General features: G+C 50.1%; 1 protein-coding gene across 1 annotated transcript in view; it reads left to right on the top strand.

The window, feature by feature from the left end:
* Positions 1 to 20,796, top strand: part of WLS (Wnt ligand secretion mediator) — a 32,270-nt gene extending 11,474 nt beyond the window's left edge. The window contains exons 2-12 of the mRNA XM_040564753.1: positions 2,054 to 2,326; positions 10,553 to 10,677; positions 11,422 to 11,583; positions 12,460 to 12,596; positions 12,994 to 13,162; positions 13,355 to 13,452; positions 13,799 to 13,862; positions 14,264 to 14,407; positions 16,088 to 16,171; positions 17,710 to 17,863; positions 18,413 to 20,796. Coding sequence (XP_040420687.1) covers positions 2,054 to 2,326; positions 10,553 to 10,677; positions 11,422 to 11,583; positions 12,460 to 12,596; positions 12,994 to 13,162; positions 13,355 to 13,452; positions 13,799 to 13,862; positions 14,264 to 14,407; positions 16,088 to 16,171; positions 17,710 to 17,863; positions 18,413 to 18,522 — 1,520 coding nt within the window. The 3' untranslated portion in view covers positions 18,523 to 20,796. The remainder of the gene's footprint in view (positions 1 to 2,053; positions 2,327 to 10,552; positions 10,678 to 11,421; positions 11,584 to 12,459; positions 12,597 to 12,993; positions 13,163 to 13,354; positions 13,453 to 13,798; positions 13,863 to 14,263; positions 14,408 to 16,087; positions 16,172 to 17,709; positions 17,864 to 18,412) is intronic.
* Positions 20,797 to 21,124: the final 328 nt, after the last annotated feature.

Genomic DNA, 21,124 nt, shown 5'->3' with positions numbered 1-21,124 from the left:
TTTCTGCTTCTTTCTGGCATATCAAAGGTTAGCTCTTTTTTTGGAGCTGCCGTAACCTACGAGCTCTCTGTGGCTCCCAGGGGACCACAGGGCCTTCAAAATGCTCTGACATGCAGCAGTGCTACGGATCCGTGATGCGCCTGGGCTGGGGATTGCCGGCCGGAGCAGGTATGAGTCTGGCAGCCCGTGCTTTAAGGCAGCATAACCGCTGCTTCCCAGCTAGCAGAACCTTTCTGCCATCTGCATGTGCGGGTGGCACCGCGCTGAGCTGACCCACCGTGAGCTGGCTCTGTCCGGGACGGAGCCGGGCAGCTGGGCCTGGGTGGGCGCCGCTTTTTGTTCTGCTTTTCTCATTGAAGGGCTCAAAGTTTGCACGTAGGTGTCACTACGTGCTGTGGTGTTCTGCGGGAGGCTCTGGTCTGCTGGGAATCCCCCACCGCCTGTTGCAATGCCGATGGTGACAGCACGGCAGGGGCTTGTCTGTTTTTCTACATGCTGAAAGAGGGATCTTTCAGTTCACGGTATAGGAACGTTTCAATGCTTCTCATTTGCATTAGAGCGTTTCAACATTATTAAATTTGGCCTGAACTTTTTAATTGCACACTGTTTTCACTTTAAAAAAAAAAAAAAAAAAAAGGAGGGGGTTGTTTTCTTTAATAACTGTCATTCCACAAGAAAGTGGCGTCACTTAACTTTAATTTTTCCAAATTCCAGTGAAAACAGAAGTAAATAAAACCTTCAGTATCTTAAAAAGAAAGAGTTAACCTGCTCCTTCTGCTTTCCAAAACTTGTAAAGCTGGAAGAAATTAATTAAAGCACATCCAGTGGTACTTACAGATTGTACTTCAGAAATAAGACAGTTCTGTTTTAATCACAGCAAAACATACCGGGTCTTTAAAAAGTACTGAGCTGGCTGTTGTGCAGAACAGCGCTCCTTTTTGTGACAAAGAGGGAGCAGGTCCATAAGGGACGGGAGAATTGTCACCGAGCTTCTGCCCCTCGGCTCCCCAACCCATGGGCACCCCCAGGTCGCACCGGCTCCGTTAGAGCTCCCGCTCCTTGGTGTGTGCAGATAGCATTAAAATATTTATGTCCCTAATGATGGCAGAAACAAGGCAGAGCTGTTTTCACCAGAGGGCTTTGCAGGGCAGAATTGTGTGAGAAATACTTCTGAGTTTAAAAGCCTCTTATTTCTCTAAGAGAGATTTGGAGGTGTTTCGTGTTGATGTTGGGTACTGTAAGACTGGCTGCAGCTGGATGCATTTCTCCTCTGCTTCCATCCCTGGTTGTGCTTCAGTTTCTGACTGTTTCCTCATGGATGTAAAGCCAGAGCAGGATAATCCCCAATAGTTTTAATTAGCTGATCTGGGATGTTTTACATCCCTGATATAATGCAAATGGGTGTCTCATGCCCATGCATTCAGCTTGGTTCTCTGATCACGCCTGACTCGGTAAAGAAAAATGCAGCATTATTCAGCTTGTCGGTGCTGGGAGCTTTTTGCTTCCTCGGCGTTTTCCAGAAGACACGTTATCCTAGGACTCTCACCCTTCCAGGAGGAACTTTGATTCAGCAGGGAGCAAAGCCTTCCTGCTGAGTTGTTCGGTTACGTGTGGTTCAGATCACTGCAGTCTCTCCCTGCACTGCAGGATGGGGTTTCGAATGGGTTCATCTGTCTGGGTTTGTGATATGGCTATGGGCTTTGCATATGGGGTTGCTTGAGTGAGCCAGCTGGAAGGGTGCATGCCCAGAGGAAGGTGCCAGTAACTTCCAGTCTGCTGCTGGTGTAACTGAGGAGTCGGAGCCTGAGCCGGCGGGTTCCTGCTGCTTCAGCTAATTCTCATTTGATCCCACTACAAAGTCAGTAATACGGCTGTAGACGTAATAAACTTAATTACTTAACTACGGGATCATGGAGCTGTGAAGGAGCGTCATTTGATGCATTTGTTTTGTATTGCCTTCAGATAGCTGAATGGGGAGCTGCATACTTCGGTGGGGAACCCACTACGTGCGATATTTCCAGATTCTAAAAATGAGGTTCTCTTTCATTTACAGCTCCCAGCCCCACTACAGCTGTTCCTTACATGTCAGTGAAGTGCATTGATGTAAGAAAAAACCACCACAAAACCAAGTGGCTGATGCCCTGGGGACCCAACCACTGTGAGAAGCTCAAAGACTTCGACGAAGCGGTGAGCAGGCAGATCGAGGCCAACGACATCGTGTTTGCCGTGCACATCCCTCTCCCCAGCAAGGAGATGAGCCCCTGGTTCCAGTTCATGCTTTTCATCATGCAGCTGGACATCGCCTTCAAGATGGACAACGACCTGAGTAAGTCGCACTGCCCTTTATTACGTGCTGACTGTGGGCTGTTCTTTTTCCCAGTGTCTGTTTTCATCCATCTGCTTTTATCCAGCACCAGGTGCTAGCTGGTGACGTGCCCGCACACAGCGAGGCGATGCAGCAACCTGTGCCAAGGCTGGGGGTTAGGAACGAGGCATTGCAATGTGGGCGTCTCCAGGGAAAGCTGCTTGCGCTGCGTTAGCAGGTGGCTAAGCAAATGGTGAACAGGTTCCGTGCTAAAGTATGCAGAATATCGGGACCTGCACTGGCTTAAATCCAGCAACTTGCTTTCATAGCATGCGCTCCTGGGTTTCATAAAGTTTTCCAAAATATCTCAAGTTGCTGAGCACGCAGCAACGGTTTGCAGTAGATAATACCACTGAACCCTGAAAAGCTGAAAGGGACCTGTCCCGCTTTCGAGCATCTCCATCCCGCTCCTCGCACTGGCTCGGCACACGTGCAACTGCTTGGTGAGCTGAGTCCTGCATCCTCCATGGGGTAAGCTTGGCTCTGGCTGGAGGAGCTTGGCTTGCAAAGGAGGTGCCGGAGCCACCACGGTGACCTGCTGGAGGCGGTGGCAGTGGGGACACCCCTGTGGAGGCTGCTCGCCTGCTGCTGCGCCACCGCACTGGGCTCTAGTTCCCCTGCTTCAGTCTGTGTGGAGGTGGTGAAAAGCAGTCTCAGGACATAATTTTAAATGATTTTATATCTCTGCCCCAAAACTTCTTTGTATGGATACTTCAGCTGGTTGGTTGTTTCCCAGTGCTGTGGATTTTAAGTCGTGCTGTCTTGCTCCGTGTTCACCGAGCACTTTTGTGTGGTCGGTTTCTAAACTGTGAGCTGAAGTAGTCAGTAAATGAAATCATCCATCTGCACACTTACACAAGGAAGGAGCTCGTAAGAAGGAATTCTCACTCTGAGACTGCCTGTAAATGCACACTCTCCATCGGGTAGCAGATAGATTATTTATTTACTGAGGCTTTGCCATAGTTATAACTTTAATTTCTTCTGCAATTTGAGTTTGTTCACTGGTGAACTGCAGTAGTTGCCCTGCCTTCCATCACATGCTGCGTTACAGGCTTGCTTGGGTTTGATAAGTGCAGATGGAAAATACTTCTTGGCCTTGAAAGGACAGAGTTCAAATTAAACGTCAGAACTGTACAGGTACAGAAACCGTGGAAGAAGCTGTCTTACTGGGATTCAACCTCAGTACCTGAAGAAAATGAAATTTGCAAAAACCCCTACAAAAGCCTGCAAGACGAAGTCAGGAGCAGCAGGGGCAGGCTGCTCTTCCTCCTTACTGAAAGAACAGCTGTAGGCGTGTTTGCACATTGTAAAGTGTTTTGGAAAATCCCTCTCTCTAACAGCCATAACCTAACAACAAATAAACAATTTACTTCTCAAACTGGTCCAACCTGGGGCTTTGGCAGCTCTCTGCCTGCTGCCGTCTGCCTCTTCGCGGGCCTGGCTCGAGTGCCCGGGTGCCCGCGGGGAGCAAAGCGTCTGCGGCTCCTTCACCGCCCTGCCTGGTCAAAGGGGCCTGCTCCTCCCCAGCTGTGTGCTGTGTCGCCATCGAGGGAAGCTAAAAATGAGGTCTTCTAAAGCTTGCGTGCACGTTCTTAACCCTGTAATTATCTAACATATGGAGAGCAGCTCTGTAACTTCACCAGGGCCTTGGCTCCTTGGCTCTAGCAGGCCGCTGTGCCTGGAGAGGCTGCTGGGGTGCCAAACAGCTACTCAAATTTTCTTTGAGATGAAAAAACAGAAAAACTCATCTCTGGTTAATAAAAGCAAGGTCTGGGGGATGAGCTGTACCAGCTCTGCAGTCCGGGGGGCTTGGTTTCTGGTCGTGGCTGCCGGTGTTCTTAGTTTGTAAGAAGTGTTGGGAGACATGGCACGCTAATACTTTGTTTTCAGTGAGCTTATTTGGCACATCTTCAGGGTTTTCTTTCATTGACTGAGGAAAGCTTAAAAACGCTGTTTTCCTACACTTTATGCCAAGCTGAAGTCAGATGTAAATTAAGTGTGAAATCTAAGCAACCAGTGAATAACACACTTCTTGCTTGCTAAATTGTGTCGTAATAAATTAAAAAAAAAGGTAGCAAGAAACTTGTTAACCTAAAATAATTACGTATGCGTGTCTGTATCTTGCTGCTAACTCTGCGTTAGTTTTATGAGCTTCATTTACCAGACAGTTGGAATCGGCTCCCCAAATGTGAGATCACCTTATTTCTTCTCTCAAAGCAGCGTTGGGAAGATGTCTCTGTGCCCACGGGGGACATCTGTGTGCTCAGTGCACCCCAGGAGCAGCTGGGGGACCCCAGGCTTGTCACCCATCAGGAAGGAGTTGCCCTGCAGTGGGCTGCTCTGAGTGCTGGGGGACACCCGAAACACCATCTGAAATGCCGTCCGAAACACCCTGCTGGGATCCTGCCCTGCAGAGGAGCTGCCCTGCTGCATTCGACTGCTTGGGACCTAGCTCAGCTGTTAAACAGCTGAATTTTATTTCCCTCATGTTTATCCCTCGTGCAGAGCTGCCAGCGACTTGGACTTAATCTCTCATCCAAGTTGTCTTTGTCCTTTCTCAATGCGCTGTGCATTCAGTCATTGAAAAACAGACCCTCTCCAGAAGAGGGGGAGGAGGCACAAAGAGAAACTAGACACGCTGCCCGCACCTCCATCACGAAAGCTGTGGCATGGCAGGGGGGTTCCGTGCTGCCCACACAGCCAGAGGGGCTGTGGGTTAGGGTTAGGGTGAGCATGGAGCTGCAGGAGGGCTGGGTTGCAGGGTGCAGCAGCAGTGTGACACCATGCCGGCTGCCAGCAGCTGGGGCTCGGCCACCAGCTCGCATAAAGGCTGCTTGTGAAAGTTGGAGTGTTCCTCTCTTACCCTGCAATTAGATCTCATTCCCATCGTTGGAACCAGCAGGCCCTTCCAGGGGAGGGATGGGGGACGGGAGGGTCCCGCGGGTCCCCTGCCAGCACTCCCTCTTCCTTTGCTTTGCTTCCTGCTGCTGCATGCCCGTGGATGGGGTACTGGAGGGTGTACTGTGATCCTGGAGGGGTGTTATTTGTTTTTACTACCACTGTTTTTTGGCCTGGCATACTGCCACGGGCCCGGGCCCTTCACACTTGGCAAGCAGTAGTGTTCTGAACAGGGAACATCGGCCCTGCTCCCCGAGCTGTGCTGCAGCGTGGCCGTGTGTACGTGCCGAGCCATAGCTCCTGTACCTCCATCCCTCGCCGAGCAGGGCCCTGCCGCAGGCATGCAGGCACCGCAGAGCTGCTGCCCTGCCCCGGTGTCACCTCGGGGAAAAATAAACATGAAATGGTTTAATAGCGGTTTGGCATCGATGAATGAGCCGTCCCTCAGGAGTACAAAGTGACGGCTGCGCTGGGCTGGGCATTAGGTAATGGCGCCTTTATTTATCGGAGGGCGTAGCAGTATGGAGGGGCCTCTGCAAGTTTTCTGTTTAAAAAAAACATGCTTTCCTCTCTTTTTATATCCAGTGAACTTAAAATATTAATACGTGAGAGACTTCTTGCTGCTTTGCTGTTGGAAAGAAATGGTGTACAGCATGGCTGTGCTGCGTGCTCCTGTTCGGATTCTTGTAATTTGTGTCTCTTCGGAGGTTTTTGTAACTTCAGAGAGCTAGTGAAGCACAGAGGCATATTATGAATAATTCTAACACTTCTGTTTGCTAGCACACACTTCTTCCCAGATAGCCGTATTAGCATGCAGCTGGCACGGAGCCATCCCCGAAACTACGTCTCTATTTTTAGACTATTGTTGTGCGAGTGAAGATCCCCTGTGCAAATAACGCACTGTAAAGTGAATCATGGAAAAGATCTTGGGTACTGAAATACCAGGGAAAGAAGGGTAGGGTGTGGGGGCTGTCAGTGCTGAGAGCACGAGAGGCACCGAGCAGCCCCTTCCTCCCCGCAGCCTTCTGTAGCCCTGTGGCTGGGGCGTCATTGAGAAATCTGAGCTGGAAGCACCACTGAGATCATCTCTTACTGTGGTTGGTCATCCACGGGACATGCAGTTAGCTAAACAAACTTGTCTTTTTTAAGTATTTTTTTTTTTATTAAGATAAACCTGTGACACTAGCGAGATTGTCGCTCTGTACTGGAGCTGCTAGTATCAGAGGTGATTACACAGGCCTTATCTACGAGGTCTGTGTGGCCAGGTTTGCTGAGGCATTGCTCTGCCACAGGCCTGGCAAGCACAACTCCATCTCTTGGTGCTGGGTAAGACAGATTTCTATCTATGTATTTGTACCTTTTGTCAGGAAATTCTGGAGAATCTCGTTTAGCATGCATGGAGGAACTGAGTAATGGCTTTCCCTGAGTACGGTAGCATCTGAAAAGCTGAGTGCAGGTAGATGCCAGCTTGTCCTCTTCCTTCTTCCCTTGTATTTTTTCTCTTCTGCTGTGGCTCAGCCTTGAATAATTAAAGTACTCTGCCCTCTGTCCCTGCTCCTCTGAACCTGGCCCCAGCCTGCATTTGCTTCTTTATAGAAAGAAAATTAGGAAGCTGTTTGCTTATCTCTTGGCTTCAGCTGGTGCCATCGACCCGAGACCCCGCTAGGATTTGGCTGCTGTAATGCTTCCTGGTCCCCAGACACCCCGCATTCCCCCGCAGGGCTGTGTCACTCCTGCAGCCAGCTGGCCATGGGCTGCTTTGTCTGGGTCCCAGGTCCAGCGCTGGGGACAAGGAGCCTGAGCTGCCAGGAGAGTGCTCGGAGGGCACGGAGGTGTCCCGGAGGGAGGGCATCCCCTCATAGCAATGAGAAAATCGTCTTTGTGCAGCTCGTGCGGGTGCTGCGTGACTTTCCCCCGCTGTTGATTTTTATCTTTGGCAGCACGCCGTTCCCAGGGCATGGCTGAGTGTGTCTGGGGGAAAAAAAAAAAAAAAAGAAAGCAGAAGTAAAAACCAACTTGTCTGACGGTCTCCTGCCTCCTGCGCGTTCCTCCCATGCAGTGTTTTGACAGTAAATAGCACTGCTCTGAAACACCTCTCCTTTATCTCAAGGCTAGGCCCGGCAGCACGTCAGCTGCTGCTTCTCTGCCCCTTGCTGCGGGCAGGCGGAGGCACGGGGGGCGCTGCGGGCCTGCGAGGGCCGCACGAGAGCTGCTGCTGTGCCGGGGGAGGCCGGGCACCCCCACCTTGTCTGTGCACCACCCTCCGTTTTAGTATTAATGCGGATGAGTTGCAAACCTTCAGATTCATTTCTTGCCGAACAGCGTGTCCCTGTCCTTGGTTGTTCCCCCTACGAAGATTTACGTATCTGGTGTTGATGGCCCTGGAGGGCCTTTGTCCAGACTCTGCTCTACTGGGAGAGGTTACCCTGATCCAGAGCATGATGGAAATTCAAAGGGAGATTATAACGCGTTGCTTTGAAGAGATACGCTGGTATATATTTTCTGCCGTCTGGTTTTCATCCTCAATGGCAGCAGCAGCGTTTGGATTACCAAGATGAAATAATGAGAGCTGTTTTCGTTGGATTTACTCCCAAGCATTCCAGTTGGTTTTATGGCTTCTGAAATGAAGTTTGTAGTTCTTTTTAATTGGGCCAAGTTTAACCTTATGTTCCCATTTATCTGGTTTTGCTGGTCTCCTAAATAGCGGATCTCAGACGGCAAATGCCTGTTTCGTGGAAACCCAACAAACGGCTGCTGCGGAGAGGAACCCGATATCAATCTGGATGGTATAGACCACGTGTGCGTGAAAAAATGCTCAGACAAATCTTGGTGCATCCACATTAAGGCAGAACAGAGCCACCTCCAAACGCTGTATAAATAGCAAGTCTGAACCACAGATCCCATCCACGCCCCTTCCCACCAGTTTGGATGAGTGTGCCACCACATATTCCCCACGCAAATAAAACCGAAGGAGATGACAAATATGTGGGACATGCGGCGCTTCAGAGGCTCCCGCTCGCTGGCAGACACCAAACGGTCTCCTTCAGAGTTATGAGGACCAGATTGTTTTCGGCGCGGTGCAGCACTCTGTGCTGAACTTCAAAGCTCATCGAGCGTCGATGTTTTTCCTTGCAGCCCCTTCCCATGCGCAGGGTGCTGCCCCGAGAGCCGACAGCCCCTTTTCCACGGAGCCCCTGGTGCAGAGCCGTGGGCAGTGACATTTCGCACGCCTCCACGTCTCCCCTGCCCAGGATGCAGGTGGTGATGGAGCCCTGCTGGGAGGTGTGTGTGTGTGTGTGTGTGTGTGTGTGTGTGTGTGTGTGTGTCAGCTTGCCCACGGGGGCGTCGCTGACCTCGTGCCAGCAGGCGCGCCACCGCACCCTGCGCGGGGACCCGCCGGCACGAGCGGTCTGCGGCGGGAGCGCGGCGCCTCGGCACCGGCACAGCGAATAACGCACGGGGCTGGCACGGCCTTCAGCAGCTCGCCGAGGGTTTGGTGGCTGAGGGAAACAGGCGAGGCTGTAGCATGCACATGCTGCAGGACGCGTGCCTCTGTCGGAGCCTCGCCTTGGAGCTGTGCCTGGTAATTGGGAGGATTTCACATCTGGCGGAGCTGGTGCGGGCTTGCCGTGGGTTTTTAAGCTGTGTTTATGTGTTGCTGCTTGGCAGACTCGGACTGTAACTCGTTCAGTCTCATGAGCTGGCTTGCTTATGGTGCCTCAATAAGACTCTTCTAGCCCTGTTTCCTCCTTGCAGCAGTGACCTCCCGGCTGCACCCTAGCAGGAGCGTGTTTAAAGGCAGGTACACCCCGTGCTCGTACTGTGAACAGGCCCAGGAGAGGATGGGTCGGCTGTTCCCACAGGAACAGCGGTGCTCTGAGAGCTGAAAACACTGAAAATACATGCTGGAGCTGCGGGTCTCCGTGTGACATTTGCATGCCTCCTGCCCCACGGTTCAGGGTGGAGTTGCTGGCCTACCGCAGCACCCGAAGCCCAGGAATCCTCCGCCTCACCTCTCCTAATCCATGATTTGCCCCTCTAGTTTTTCCTCCAGGTATGGGAAACTGCTGAGCCAAGCTCGGTGTGACTGCCTTACCTGGGTGCCTCAGTTCTGGGTGTGCTTGCTGGCGTGCAAGTTGGTGCAGCCGTGCGGGTGGAAACCAGCCAGTGCTGGGAGGTGCAGGGGGAGGACCCCAAAGCCCCGGTGTAGAATTGCCTAGGTTAAACAATACGTATAGGAGACTTCAATTCCTTCATGTGGAGTTGTTTATCAGGCCTTTCCTTTTTCCAGCAGGGCCACCTTCAATTTTTCATTTTTTTTTATTTTTAAAAGGAACTGGGTAGCGTTTTCCTATCGCTCTGGGAACACTGGTTTATCTTTTAGGAGCAGTTCTGGGCAATTCTGCAGCAATCTGTGCTTTTGATGAGGCATTTTGACCCTGCAGTAGTGTCACTGTGCCCCCCTCCCCACCTCACTCAGAGATCTCTGTGATCCCTTTTGTTTCTTCCATTTAAAATCTCTCTCTGCTAGAAAACCCCTGTGTTAAGGGGATTATTCTAGACTTCTTTATTCAGGGTGTTGGGCCTTAGTGTTTATGAAAGATGAGCCAGAAGAACCCTGAGGTTACATTGGTAGACGACGAACGTGACCCTGTCTGAACGAACAAAGCGTACCATTAGGTGCATAGATCTTCTTTATACATCTGACCATGTGCAGTATATACTGTTGTATAGTTGTTTTTTTTGCGTGTGTGTGGTTTTCTGTAAATCAAAGCTATTTCAATGTCAATATAAGGTAAATCCTGCGATGCACTGTCGTTGCTTCCCAAAGCAGAAGGACCTATTGCGTACCCTTGCAGTACCTGCAGAAAGTCTGGGTAACAGCGTGTCTGCTTGCTCCTCTGCCAACCCACAGTGAAGTCTGCTGGACTGCTTTTTGGTGGACTGTCTGTCTCTGCAACTGTCTCTGCTCCAGTTTTATATGAATTATTGTTTCTAATGCTATATGAATAAGTAATGCTCTTCGCCCACAACCATAGTACAGCAGCACATCATGGTATGTTAGCAAGATATCAGACCTCCATGACCAGGAAGAATTAGGTTCTTTCTTCGCTACCATAGGGGAGAGAAATGTTTTGAAAAAATGTAATTTGAAACATTCAGAATGCAAAAATTTCCATTCGTCTCCATAACTGTGTGCCTCTCATAGGTCCTTTCCGTATACAGAGCCTCTCCTCCCTTTCTGTACCATCTGTGTCTAACAAGCTCCGTGTTTCCTTCCTCTTGCAGAAGAAAACGCAGAAATTACCCTGGATGTGTCATTAGCGTATCGCGATAACATGTTTGATGAATGGGAAGAAATAGCACATGCGATAGAGATCAGGAAGCTGAAATGCACCTTTGGCTCTCCAAAAGTAAGGAGTTCTGATGATGCTGGGGGTGGGAGTTGTTCTCTTCCTTTCCTTTGTGGTGCTTCGTAGAATTGTTCGGTTGTATCTTTCAGACTTGTCACCTTTCTCTTGGCTCAAAATCTTTGAAAATCTAATGAGCTCCACATGCAGCTTAGTTCTATTTGTGGCACAAGAGAAAGGGTGAAGCCAGGTGGTAAGGAAGAAAAGGTGGGAGGTCAATGCGCAGATCCAGGTGCAGGCAGAATTGTTGTGGCCTCTAACGTTGTGGCCTGGCTGAAACTTGAAGGCTTTGGGATCTGTTTACCCAAAACTATTCCAGAGAACTTGGAGCTTTCCACCTTGAGCTTCTGTGATGGACAAAACCTTGTTCTTCAGGTGCAGCAAGGAAATAGCCCATCGGGGACACTGCAGCACTCACAGAACTGGGAGAGGTGGGGTGGGAGTTTCTTAAAATGACTTCTTAATGCCTCAAGCTGCAATCTTATAAGCGACAAGCACAGCTAGCGATGAGAACAGAGTACCTTGACCCAAAACAATCAGAAACTTAAGGAAAAAGGTCCCCAATCAACTGGTGAGTCTCCAGACTTGCACAGATTCTCCCCAGGCCTTCAGAGAAGGTGGGGATGAGCAGATGGTCTCTCAGTGCCAATAATGCTCTTAGGCAAGTTCAGTGTTAGGGCCTGTGCAGCCGCCCACCTTGCAGGACGTGGCTGACCACAGTCTTGCCACTTCGTGCCTTTTTGCTAGACCCTGGAGTCCGAAGGCCGTCACTACGACTGCGACTTCCTTCCCTTCATGGAGATCGGCAGCGTGGCTCACAAGTACTACCTCATCAACATCCGTCTGCCCGTGAACGAGAGGAAAGGCATTAATGTGGGCATTGGGGAAATCAAGGACATCCGCCTCGTGGTAAGCGTCTGCCTTGCTGCCCCTCTTCAGAGGGACTGCGCCCCGCGGTGCCGCAGCCAGCCGGGGCACCTGCAGCCCATCTGGTCCTCCTCCTCGATCCGCAGCAAAAGTCCTGCTCTTCTTCCTGGGTAGCTTCTGCCTGAAAACGTGCATGGCACCCCAACTTCCCTCCCTCGCGAGGGATCCGTCCCTCCGCGGGATGGCGCAGGGACCTGTCTGCCTGTCACGGATGGGAGCACGGGGAAATGAGAGGCACAGAGCAGCAGGGCTCGGAGGGGACCAGGTCTCTCTCAGAGCTGGCTGTCGCCGAGCAGATGCTCGAGATGGCAGTCAGCTGTCCTTGCTCCTGCCCTACCATGAGACATGGTGGCCACGGGTGCTGCCGGCTGGAAAACCTCCTCCCGCTGTCCCTTTCAGCAGCGGTCAGCCAGCAGGCTGTGGTGGCTGCAGACGGCGGTGGGAGGGCATGTGTCTGGAGAAATGCATTAATTTGGTCACTGCTTTGCCCACCAGTGGTGACTTAGCTCCATGAGTATCTTGTTACTTGTCTGAGCAGTGCTGTCAGTTTTTTCCACGCTGTGTCAGAAGTGCCGCTCTCTCAGACCGCTTCCCACCTCGCGATGGAAGCTGCGGGTTTTGGCATTTGTTTCCAACGGGACTTTTGAAGCCTGCTCAGATGGCCTGGATGCTGTGTAGGCAGCTGCTCCCTTCCCTGTGTTGGTCAGACCGCGTCTTTCAAAGAGTGGTTGAGTCTACATCTGCTTACATGTCAAACGCTGCAATGTGTGCCTTTCCTGCCAGCCCCTGTAAGCACAGGCATAGAGTAATGATGTTAAAACCTGTACAGCTGTCACATTCCACCTTGTTTCTCCCTAGGGTATCCATCAAAACGGAGGCTTTACAAAAGTGTGGTTTGCCATGAAAACCTTCCTCACCCCCAGCATTCTGATCATCATGATCTGGTACTGGAGGCGGATCACGCTGATGACACGCGCTCCCGTCCTGCTGGAGAAGTGAGTCGGGGCGCGTGTGCCTGGGTGAGGTGACCCTGGCCAAGGTGGGCTGCTCCCAGGCAGGGCATGTGTTTTGGGGACAGGATTCGTCTCTTCTCCCTCTCCTGTCCGCTCCCTCTACCCAGGAGCACCCAGAAACCTCAATAGCGTCTCTCTGCTTCCCCACTAACCTCCCAGAGAAGATGTTGCGTTCATCCGTGGCTGCTTGGAGGAGCTTAGTGCCAGGGGGTTTGCTGTCAGGAGGTGCCACCTCCTGGCCCTGGTGACAATCTGCTGCCCCTGCCTGAACAGTGCCGGGTTTTCTTGTCACCCACTGGGCACACCTCTGGCTGCTATGGCTCTGTGTTTTCTCCCTGCAAACTGGAAAGAGATAGAGATAGTGTTTCTCCCTCTCCAGGGTGATCTTTGCTCTGGGAATTTCCATGACGTTCATTAACATCCCAGTGGAGTGGTTTTCCATCGGCTTTGACTGGACGTGGATGCTGCTCTTTGGAGACATTCGACAAGGCATTTTCTATGCCATGCTCCTGTCATTTTGGATCATCTTCTGCGGAGAGCACATGATGGTGAGTGTGACAGAAAGGAAGGTGGTTTCCGTGCCCCCCTGGCCCTCGCAGCAATACCTGACAGCTCCCTTTTCCTCACTTGTCGGGATTTGGAAACAGTGCTGTGGGTCTCGTTCCTGGTGAGAGGACTGCTGGCTAACTTGCTCTTCCTCATTTCTCCTCCTCCTCCCCACCTCTTGACCCTTCGATTAGGACCAGAACGAACGGAACCGCCTCTCGGGGTACTGGAAGCAGGTTGGACCCATAGCTGTCGGCTCCTTCTGCCTCTTCATCTTCGACATGTGCGAGAGGTGGGTTCCGCGCTGCCCTGAGCTGGTGGGCACCGGGCAGGCCTTCCCCAAGCGGCGGGCTGAGGCCGGCGGCCACCTCTGAGCACGGGGCTCGAGGTGCCTTGGGGAGCGAGGGCTTCGATCCTTGGGGCTGGATGCTGCGCAGGCCTGCCTCGTGAGGAAGGGAGCAGGCTCCCAGTGAAGATGCTGAGGCCTTCAGGCACTTCGCAGCAGCACATCTTGTTCCAGAGGGCCAGGAAGACACGTGTCCACCTCGTGTCCTCCTCACCCACAAGGGAAAGCAGCATGGGGCTCTCTGTCAGCCTCGTGGCCTCTGTGGCAGCTCTGTTTTTTCTCCTCTTTGCAGGGGAGTGCAGCTGAAAAACCCCTTCTACAGCATCTGGACCACCGAGGTCGGCACGGAGCTGGCTGTATCCTTGTCCGGGCTCAGGCAGGCCCGCGCGCTCGGTGTCGGTAGCTGAGGGAGACAGTCCCATCCTGCGGGTGCTCCTGCCTGATATCCGTGGGCTGTGGGAGACCTTCCTTCTCCCAGCCAGGCTGTGTGGTGGGGCTTGGACATTACAGGGGACCCTGGTGGTGACTGGAAGAGGTGGTCGTGGTAGGTTTAGTGCCAGGTACCTCCAGCACTGGTGCTGTGCTCCGGGACGTCAGGGTCTGGGAGGCAACGCGGGGGATCTAGGTCAAGGGTGCCATCATGGCCATCCCGCAGGGAGGTTATTAATGACCTTCCTGATCGTATTAGAAGAAGTGAATCACCTGAATGATGTTTTCTATTACTTCATGTCACTTTCTTTTAACTTACACTGCTCAGATGGCCTTTATTATAGTTGCAGGAATTTGCTTGTGCCTTTATTTTCTCTTCCTGTGTTTTATGGTCTTCCAAGTTTTCAGAAACATCAGTGGAAAGCAGTCAAGCCTGCCAGCAATGAGCAAGGTTCGCTGTCTTCATTATGAGGTAGGCACTGCTTGTTGTACTGTCTTTATTTTCAAAATGCATTTTCACTCTAAAGGATTACACTAAAACCTTCGCTGTCAATACAGGCCTGAACTGGAAGGCCTGATCCTCATCAGCTGCTCTCAAGTCCCCCAGCTGCCTTTTTGTTCCTTTCAACTGCTGTTACGTTTTTTTCTTTATTTGGGTCTTTGGTCCCGATACATTTTAATCCCTCAGGAGGGTGTGTAAGCCAGCTCTCTTTTTGCTTTTTTTTTTTTTTGAGTGGTTGTCATCTCCCGGTTTACTGATGTGTGTTGGAGGATAGAATAAAATTGCCCGAACTGCCATTTGAATTACTACGGGGAGAAAGTGCTCCCTGTACCTCAGTTTCTCCTTCTCTAATATTAATGATTGTGTTTAATGGCAAGTATAACCAAAACCACCTAGTCTTTCCACGGCACAAATTCAGATTTATGGGGTAGTCCTAACCAAATCGCAGGAGAGAAACTGTCACACAAAGGTCAAAACCCAACTTGCTCAGCTCATTTTCCCCTTTTTTAGCCTGTAATTTTGTTTCTGCCCTAGCTGTCTTTAGCTGCTGCAGAACATGAGGAGCTCTCTTTAGCTGCTTGAGCTGGGAGAGCCTCTTGTTTTCATGGTTGTGTAAATATTTATAACCAGCATTGTTGTGTATAACGATGGTCACTTCTGGTTTCAACAGGCTGGTTATCACCCATCAGGGGTGCACATAAAAAATAGAAAATCAGACTTGAGAGAATTTGCACAAGATATTCAGCTTTTTTTTTTTTTTTCATCTTTCCCTTTAGCAAGAGGCACAGGATGTTAGCTTGTGTTGTAGAGCTGTTGCAGCCGTGCTGTAACTGCAACCATCTGGCAAGCACGAATCTGGTCTGGAAGAGTTAAACTAATGGTCATTTGTTGTCACTGTGGAGCCCAGTAATGACGCACACACAGACATTTCCATCAAAATTCCCCAAATGGTTTTAAAAAAAAAAAAAAAACAAACAAAAAAAACAAAACCAAAACAATTTTTAAGTAAAAACTTAAAACTATCAAGAGCAAACACAGTACATGGTAGGATTCCCAGCCAAGAGATTTTGAGCCATAAAGTTTATTATAATTTACATTCTTTTGTAGTGCACAAAGTAATTTTGACAAGCGTTCAGAATTGTTGCAGTTCCCTGCCAGAGGGACTCTGGAGGTGGGGATTAGCCCATACAGACCCCTGCTATCACCATACAAGTGTCCCGTTGTCTTGCTAAAACCCAAAATCTCTCCACAGATGTTTGTTTAACAAAAGCTGTGAGCTATCAGGTAGGCTGTCCCTTGGATGAAACCCATAGCTCAGACTGACCTGCCTCCTCTCTCACATTAACTCTTCGTAAATCAGTCACAAAAGCAGCTGTAATGGAAAGCAAGAGCTGTCCAGACATGCACACCCTGCTCGGAGCATTGGGGAGGAATGCAGACGTGTGTGGGGAACGGAGAATATTGGCTGTCATGAACGCAGCACAAAGGAGTGGGTGGAGGTTGTTTTGGTTTGGGGTTTCGTGGGTTGGACCCTTTTTTTCCTTTTTCTTTTTTTTTTTTTTTTTATACTCGTGTCTTGTACATGCTAAAAACAAAAATGGGTTTTTGTGGATTCTGTTAATGTGACCAGTGACATTTCTCTCTAAACAGGGGCTGATTTTTAGGTTCAAGTTCCTGATGCTCATCACCCTGGCTTGTGCAGCAATGACAGTCATCTTCTTCATCGTGAGCCAGGTGAGTGTGACGAAATTCAGCTGTGTTTGAAAACATCAGCCTTAAATTCCCCACCTGCTAGGAAGGTTGGGCTACCTGCAGCTCAGAGAGACCAGGCCTGTGTCTTATAGGTAGATTTGATAATAAGTTGCTTTTTAAGAAGTTGTTTTCATGTATTTGAAACACTGAAACTTCCACAAAGGCCTTTGGCTCACAGGGTCTGTGTTTTTTGAAATATCAGCCAAAACAGTTTAGTCATTTCTGAGAACTCAGCAAGAGCAAAAATGTTCTGTTCACATTAAAAGAATCTGGTGGCTTTTATGCCCACAAAGAAATACCAGAATTCAGTCTGTCCTGGTTTTGACTTTGCAACCCTGTTGTTTCTAGCAGGATATATACCTATTTATTCCGAGCTATGGTGCAGTCTCTCTGTACGCATGAGCTTATACAGCTGTTTAAATATACTTTGATGGTTTACTTCAAGTAACAGTCTACTGTAAAGTGACATCTTTGAAACAGATGCTGTCTTATGGTAGTTCCTAAGCATAAGCAGCGTGTAGTTTCAGGAGAACAGTTGGACAGCCTTGCAAATCCTACATTACAGAACTACATCTGCAGGAGCAGGGTCTCTCTCACTGCATCACTTACGCTTTGGGGTATGTGGTGGGTCCCAATGGAAACCAGAGCAGCAGATGATTTTGCTCTTAAAAATCTGTTAGGCTGAAGCAATGGTATGAGAAATGCCACTTGGCAATTCAATTAATCACTGAGCATTAATGACTGTAGCTGTCACTGCGTATGGGCGTAACACAAACGATCTTGTCCAGCTACTCTTTCCAAGCTAAGCTTTTGTCTTCCCCTGAAGGCAAGGTTGTGCTGCCGTGGCTCCTCTTCAGAGCAGAACATCCTGGTGTTTTCACAGGAAAGCTCTTCCTATCAGGAAAAGGCATGCTGCTGCCTTGTGTCTCTCCCTTTAATGGAAAGGCAGCACTTCACTGTGAGCAGTGTGTGTGTCTTCAAGTCGTATTAATATTGACGATATTTTGGTAAATCTTGACAGATCTCTATGTCTAAGGCTGATGCAGTCAGCCTGGGCCTCTCTCGTAAGGCAGAAGCAGCAAGAAGGCATTCAGCACATTCACTCTTCACATTATTCATGCTGCTTTCCCATGTATAGAAGGCCTATTTATAGAAGTCTGATGTTTTCAGATGTAAGTAGTTGTCTCTGAGGTACTGCCCTTCGTGTGACAGCCTTTGCTGAACACGCCAGCTTTGACAGCCATCTATTGCAGAATGTGAAAGAGACTGCCACGGTTAAGAATGATAGGTCAAAGTTATAGGAATCCTGGTGCAGTCACTGTAAGTACCATTTTTTCCTGCATGCTGAAGCTGAAGAGAAGAGTGCTTCCCTGACTGGGTGACTGATGCTGTTGTACATACGTTGTCTTCCTCCTGGGGAACCGAGGCTTTTCTCGTGGATTTGTTCCAAGCCCAGAGCCGCAGGGGTCACATCTGTGTGTGACTCTGGCCTCACTGACCGTCCGCTTTCTCACGGGCAGGTGACGGAAGGCCACTGGAAGTGGGGGGACATCACGATCCAGGTGAACAGCGCCTTCTTCACCGGCATCTACGGGATGTGGAACCTCTACGTCTTCGCACTCATGTTCCTGTACGCGCCGTCACACAAGAATTATGGGGAAGATCAGTCAAACGGTAAATGGCTCCAAATCATCTACGTGTGAAGGTTACCACAGGAAGGCAGCAATATAAAGTGGGGGGTATTTCTGTGTATCTTTTTTGCCAAAGTGCATATGCAGCACACTGAAATGTTACACAAACGAGGGTTTGTTCTTCAAAGCACTGTTGTTCCAGCAGACATTTTAATTATTGACTAGGCTAGACAGGTTTGAATATTCAGCCACGGCTGTCTGAAACGTTTTAGCTTGTTTTTTGTAATTTTTTGGTATTGCCCAGTTGTGACTGCATAGCTCAAACATAGGGGTGGGAAAAGGATTGGAACTGGGGCAAGGGGAGAATGGCAGTGCTGTTGGTCTCCTTCCGGTGGCCTCCAGTAGCACGGAAATCTTCATCTGACAATATGTTCATATCTAAATGACTTCAAATAAAAGCATTCGTAGAAACTGCATGGAACATAGTTCAGGTAGCTTCTGAGAGCCTGGGCTGAACAAAACAGATCTTTTTGCCTTTTAATTGCACAATACTGTATTGTGAGGGCAGTCTGATGGCGTTATTGTTTCTCAGGTGACCTGGGAGTGGGCAGCGGCGAGGAGCTCCAGCTCACCACCACCATCACCCACGTGGACGGCCCCACAGAGGTTTACAAGCTGGCTCGCAAGGAGGCTCAGGAGTAAGGCCGAGATCCCGGCGGCTGAGACGCGAGACAAAGTGGAGTACACAGGACGACACAACGCCCTCCTGCAGGAGATGTGTCCGACGTAACTTGCTTTCTGAGCACCCAGCATCTAGTGTATTTTCACAGAGCAGTGACGCCGAGCATAACATTTGTAAACTCTTTAATATGTTGTAGTTATTTCTGGGGGGAGGGATATGTATATTGTGTTACACTTGAGCACGTAAAAATCTGCTAGAAAAGCATTAATGTTGCAAAGTTGCACGTTCAGACGGTACAAGTGGCAGACCTGGCCTTGGGCCATTTTTGCTGGGCTGTGTGTGTGTGCCTGCGCATGAGGATGGGGAGGACGGAGCAGAACTAAGGCTTCATTTTGAAAGCATTTAATTCACTCATCTATAATTGCATCAGTGTTTGAGGTCTTTGGTATAGCTCTGTAACCCCACAGCAAACCTGTCACTTGAATGAAACAGAGCTGGGGAAGGGGGTAGACTGCTGGTCATATTTAAGATGTGAGTAGTAAAAGAAGCAGCTGCACGCTTTTTCGGTAGGCTTCACAGCTGTTTGTTAAATACAGTGGAATGTAAAAACTGGATTGCAGGAGAAATGTGTGCTCCTGTCCCAGTGCCCAGAGGTACTGATCTCACAGCCAGCTCCTGCCTGTTCTCAGCCCCATTTGGCTCCCCTTGCTCTAGTCTTCCTCTGTCTTGCCTTTTTGATACATCTCCTTCATTTTTGTGCTGCTTACATGCCAGGGGCAGAAGAGCAGGGCCCCAGGGTGGGCAGGAGATGGGCCCTTCCCAGGGGAAATCCACGTGGCACACACTCATGCAGACGTCTGCTTTTCAGACGAGGACACTCACCCCGTGCTGTGGCTGCTGGTCTGACTCAGACGGCTAGCAGTGCCAGGGCAGTGGGAACTCGCATGGGTGGAGACTTAAACTGGGCTGTGCTGGGGGCAAGTTACGAGACGTGTTGGTGGCTTGGACACAGCCAGAAGGGTCGGTGCTACTCAGGACCCACCTTGTTGTAAGGCCTGGGAGAGAACTTGAGGACACAGCTGGCCTTGGTACCTGGCACTAGCGCATCTGATAACCCCTAGTAACATGCAGCTCAACCTCCCCACCCCACTTTTGTCCCCACAAGGTAATCTACTGCTGCTCTCTGTTGCATTTCCCACCGGGACCACTGCACCAAATGCATTGCGCCAGGAGGTGCTGCTCTGCTGCGGCCCCAGTAAGAACGGCACTCTGAAGTGGCATTAAGAGTCCATTTATTGGAGCTACCGCTCCGAAAGAGAGGATAGCACAGACAATCTTACAGCCCCTCAGCTGCTGGGAGCCCCAGGCTGTGCACCATCAAACGGGGCTCGGCACAGCGTGCCCAGCAGACCCCATCTGCAGAAGGGTTTCCCTGGCTTTGTTAAGGGGAGCGATGAGGGACACTGAATGCCACACGCCACGTGAAGTCCCTCGTGCTGCTGTGTCTGAACGTGTGAGATTGCTGTAGCACAGAAAAAGTGCTAAATGCTCCTTAAAGAAGGAGCTTTGGATGGTTTGGGATACTTGAACTGGAACACCAACCATCTGGGGTAAGTTTATATTTTTGTAAAGTGGGACGCCGATGCCCCTGTACTCAAAGGAAATGGTTAAAGGAAATGCAAAAAGAAGGGGGCGTGCTCACTGTAGTGTAAGTAGTAACTCCTGGGAACACACCTTCAGCACGGATGGCGACGTGCAACCCATATGCCATCTACCTACAGAAACGAGTGCTGGGGAGAGCAGGCACGATGTACAGCAGCAGTTGTTCTGTTGCAAAGTGGGTTAGACGAATGCTCAGAATCATAACTCCGTCATTTCCCTGGCTGAGTGCTTGACTTTGCAACGTTAACGTTCTTTTTAGGTTGGGTTCTTACGTGATATTTATGTTGTTCCCATAGATGTGTCCATGGTTTCTTTTACAGCTTAGGATAGCATTGCATTTTGTAAAGGCTCTTTACAAACGGGGCATTGCAGCTTTAAAACCAAATTTTGTGTCAAACACTAACAATTTGTTTACGGGGTGTGTGTATGTGTGAGCGTGCGCGCGCGCGTGTGTACTTTTTTTATTTCTTAATTCCTAAGCCCTACTCATCTGTCTCGGAAATAGTCCCTGGGTCTTATTAAAATATATTCTTTTTTTGTTTAGGTTGAGTTCACTTTTTACAGAATGCTTTTAAGCAACCTGGAAAAACGTGTAGATTTGTTAATTTAAATAAAATATACCATATTGTGGATTTGTCATTGGCCTGGCTCGCCGACTGAGCAACCGGGGCCCTTCTGCTGGGACCTTGGCTGCCTGCGTTTGGCTCTCGGCGCAGGCAGCAGCCGGCTGGCAGCTGCGGGCCCCACAGCTTGGTGCTGAGCAGAGCTCACGCTGACGCTTTTCTCTCTCATCTCTCTTCAAACACTTTGCGGTGCGGAAGCGCGGGGCTTTGGCACCAAGGGCTGCTTGTCCTTCAGCCCTTTGCTCCGGGACTGTTAGCAGCGCCGCTTCTCCCTTGTCTCGGGAGGCTCTGCTGGGGTCCTGCCGCGGAGCTCACGGCCCCGGCGAGGACGCGAGGC

The sequence above is a fragment of the Cygnus olor genome, chromosome 8 (genome assembly GCF_009769625.2).
Source record: "Cygnus olor isolate bCygOlo1 chromosome 8, bCygOlo1.pri.v2, whole genome shotgun sequence".
Lineage (NCBI taxonomy): Eukaryota > Metazoa > Chordata > Aves > Anseriformes > Anatidae > Cygnus > Cygnus olor.
Note: the sequence above shows the minus strand (reverse complement) of the source record. Positions and strands in the feature narration are given on the sequence as shown.